This window comes from Pezoporus flaviventris, unplaced genomic scaffold (assembly GCF_033815535.1).
Source record: "Pezoporus flaviventris isolate CSIRO_AGI_PZ_B2104156 unplaced genomic scaffold, CSIRO_AGI_Pfla_v1 ptg000066l, whole genome shotgun sequence".
NCBI lineage: Eukaryota > Metazoa > Chordata > Aves > Psittaciformes > Psittacidae > Pezoporus > Pezoporus flaviventris.
This window is the reverse complement of record NW_026892614.1, coordinates 8,894,917-8,898,621: the sequence shown is the minus strand read 5'-3', so window position 1 is coordinate 8,898,621 and position 3,705 is coordinate 8,894,917. Positions and strand designations below refer to the sequence as shown.

The following is a 3,705-nucleotide window of genomic DNA, read 5'->3' as shown; positions in this document are numbered from 1 at the left end:
GCCCTGCCTCAGGAGGCGCCGGCAGCCGCCGCTGGAGCACTGGCGGTACCGCAGCCCCCTGCACGCCTGACTCGGGTGCCCGTCAGCCGCAGGGCAGCCAGAACACACACAAAGCACCACAGCAGCGCCACGGCGCCGCACACCTCCCTCATTCTGGGCGTGAGCCGACGGGGCCGCGCCGCGGGCAGAGCACGGAACACCCGGGACCAGATCCCTGCCCGCCACGGAGGTAACCGCGCCTCCCAGCCTCATCCCACCAGCCCCAAGGGCTACGGCTTCAGCGCCCGCACTGCGCACGCGCCGCCGCCCAACGGCCACGCGCGTGCGCCGTGCCGCCCGTTTCCCACGCGCGCAGGCGGAAGTCAGGGTTGCGGCCTGCCGCCCGTGTCCGCGCACCACGCGCTCTCCCGCGCTCGGCACGCGGGGTCTGCGCGCCCCCCCCCCTCCGCCGCCGGTGCGGCTCGCTGCGGGAGGGGCATGGCGGCGGGGCGGTGGGGGCTGGGAGCGGCGCTGTGCGCGGCGCTGCTGGCGAGGCTGGGCCTGGTGCTGTACGGGCTACACCAGGACGGCGCCATGCGTGTGCGGTACACCGACGTCGACTACCGGGTGTTTACCGACGCGGCGCGACTGGTGACCGAGGGGCGGTCGCCCTACGGACGGGCCACCTACCGCTACACCCCGCTGCTGGCCTGGGTCCTGATGCCCAACGTCTACCTCGCCGAGGTCTTCGGGAAGCTGCTCTTCGTGGCGGCGGACCTGGCGGTTGCTGTCATCGCCTACTGGGCCCTGCGGCGCCGGGGAACCACCGCCGGCAAGGCGTGTGGGTGCTGCGCTGCCGCCTGGCTCTTCAACCCGCTGCCCATGGCCATCTCCAGCCGGGGCAACGCGGAGGCCCTGGTGGCGGTACTGGTGCTCGCCACGCTGTACTTGGTGGAGGGGGGCAGCGTAGGGAAGGCCGCGGTCTGCTACGGGCTGGCTGTACACATGAAAATATACCCGCTGACCTACGCGCTGCCCATAGCGCTTCACCTGCGGACTAAAGCGTGTGGCGGGAAAGGGGCAGGGGGTAGCAGAAACCCAAAGTTTACATTAATAGCGTACCCCTGGCGGCTTTTTGTGAAGGTACTGAACCGCGATGTGTTGCTTTTTGGTGCGGTTGCTGGATCTGTGCTGGCTGCCTTGACTGTTGTGTTTTACCACCTCTATGGCTGGGAGTTTTTGGAGCATGCCTACTTCTACCACCTGACCAGGAGGGATATCCGTCATAACTTCTCTCCCTACTTCTACATGCTGTACTTAACTGCAGAGAGCAAATGGAGTTTTGCCCTTGGGCTTGCAGCTTTCCTGCCTCAGCTGCTTTTGCTCCTGGTTGCGTCCATAGCATTTTACAGAGACCTTGCCTTCTGTTGTTTCCTTCACACTGCAGTTTTTGTGACTTTCAACAAAGTGTGCACATCCCAGTACTTTGTCTGGTATCTCTGCCTTTTGCCCCTCATAATGCCTAGTGTTAAGATGTCCTGGCATCGTAGTGTGCTGCTTCTCTTCCTCTGGCTTGTTGGACAGGGCCTGTGGCTTGCTCCTGCGTATTTTCTGGAGTTCAAAGGCTATAACACTTTTTTACTTATATGGTTGGCAGGCTTACTTTTCCTGCTTATTAATAGCTTCATAATTGTTCAGATTATTTCACATTATCAAAAAGAAGCACACGTCACCAAGAAACTCAAACAGCGGTAACAGGCCAAAATCCAGAAACAGCTCTACTGGCCTTGATCAGGCTTTTCATACCACCAGCACTTTGTTTAGTATCAATGTGTGTACATTGTACTAAAACACGTTGTATGTAAGTGATACTGTATCAGGGCCACTGATTGCTCTTAATTGCCCTGAGGAACCCCTTTTCTCCCCTGAGCAGTGACTGCAGGGGTACCTGTCTCTCATGTGGACTTTTAAACTACATTGTAACCTCTCCAGCACTGTCTTCAGCCCTGTCTCGTGCTGCTCCTGACAAGACTCACTGAAAGGACCCTGGACCAGTTCATCACTTACTTCATATGCCTGAGGCTGTGGGTGGAATCTGTTACCAGCATCCCATCTTCATCTGCCATCTCAAGACAAAGTGTGACTGTGCCATGGTCAGTGAGGGTATGGCATGTGCTGGGGTCACCACAGCTCCTGCTTGTGCCTCCTCATGGGACAGCCCTAAACTTCTTACTCCCTGGTGCACTTTTTCTCATTGTTACTTGTTGAGGACTGTGACTTCTGTCTAGGAAGACACAGAAGACTGTCAAACTTCAACGTCCCCTTATAGTCTTGTACATTCCAGTAAGTCAGTGGGGTTTTCTACAAGGGTTAAGCTAATGAATTAATATAAGGCAGTCACTGAATATGTACACTGGGTTTTATGTTTTCTTTTCACAGTAACATTTTAGCTGTACGATGTTTGTGGCCTGTAACTGGTGTTTCTTCAATGAAGTAGGAAAGTGGTTATTTCATACAAATCATTAACTCCTTGAAACCTTTAATTTTTTGCTTGGATTTTTTTTTACAGATTTATTCCCCTTGCCATAGAGGCAGATTTTTCCAAATACCTGTCTTATATCACATATCTAGAAAATAGGCCACTGCCTTGTTTCTTTGAGCAGGTCTTACACATGGAACACTGATTTTCTTCTCTTGGATTTTATGAAGGAAGAAAGACTTCTAACACCAGTTTGTTTGCATCTTCCACAAGATATTTATCAGTCTAAAGACTATTGGCAGAGGTTGCTTCCACAGACAGTTTAGTGTGTATTTTTATATTGATCATCAAAACATTTTGTATGTGTTATCAAGGTGTCAAGAGAAAGTGTCCCGTGTGGGACATATATTTTCCCATATAGAGTTTGCCATGCCCAGGTAGTGTTTCACCAGAAGATTGAAGAGGCTCCTCTGTGCCGATACCTCTACCCCATCCCAACATGCAGCCAATAGCTCGTTTTCCCTCACAAGTGATCTATTACCCATTATGTATTCTTCTGTTGAAAGAGCATATTTTCTTTCTCCAAAGCAGATTCATACCCCTTTAACAGACCTACTTATGCCATTTGCAGACCTTCCGACTTCCCCATTTTTTCCTCCTGTCAGGAAAGAAACCACATGAAGCCAAAAGGCATTTCCAGCTATAAACCTTAAAAAAAAATAAGGCAGCATTTTGAGTTAGTGTGTCCATGACAGAATTGCAATGGGTTTTAAGTAACAAATAATTTCCTATGACAAATTCATTCTCAAATCATTAGTAGTAGCTAAAAGCTAAATCTTTTTGAGGCCTTCAGAAGGCAAGTGCTCTGGCAACAGGGACTGTAGAGTACCTTCCGTTTGCAGGTCAATGCCTGCCCTTTAGCAATGATTTGAGAAAGTCATGCATAAATAAGTTATTAAAAGGTTTCTATGTAAACAGATTTACAGTCATCAATTTAATAATCCAGTATGAGTCCTTCTTTTCACCGTTGTTTTGTAAGTGAGCTAGTCACTCAGTTATGTTTGGGATTTAGAAATAATTCAGTGACTCATAAAAAGCTGGATGAAAGAAATGAGCAAAGATGACAAAAATTTGTAGGTTTTTAATGGTGTAAGTCAATAGTATCTTGTTTCAGCAGAATTCGTCATCACTCCTTTCTGGCACCTGCTGAGGCAGGCATGGGCTGCAGAAGCAAAAGTTGCTTATTG

General features: G+C 50.6%; 1 protein-coding gene across 1 annotated transcript; it reads left to right on the top strand.

The window, feature by feature from the left end:
• Nucleotides 1-381: 381 nt before the first annotated feature.
• Nucleotides 382-2,386, top strand: PIGM (phosphatidylinositol glycan anchor biosynthesis class M). The gene has a single exon (XM_061471179.1). It carries the CDS (start codon nucleotides 478-480, stop codon nucleotides 1,732-1,734), a length of 1,257 nt encoding a protein of 418 aa, XP_061327163.1. The 5' UTR covers nucleotides 382-477; the 3' UTR covers nucleotides 1,735-2,386.
• The last annotated feature ends 1,319 nt before the right edge of the window (nucleotides 2,387-3,705 follow it).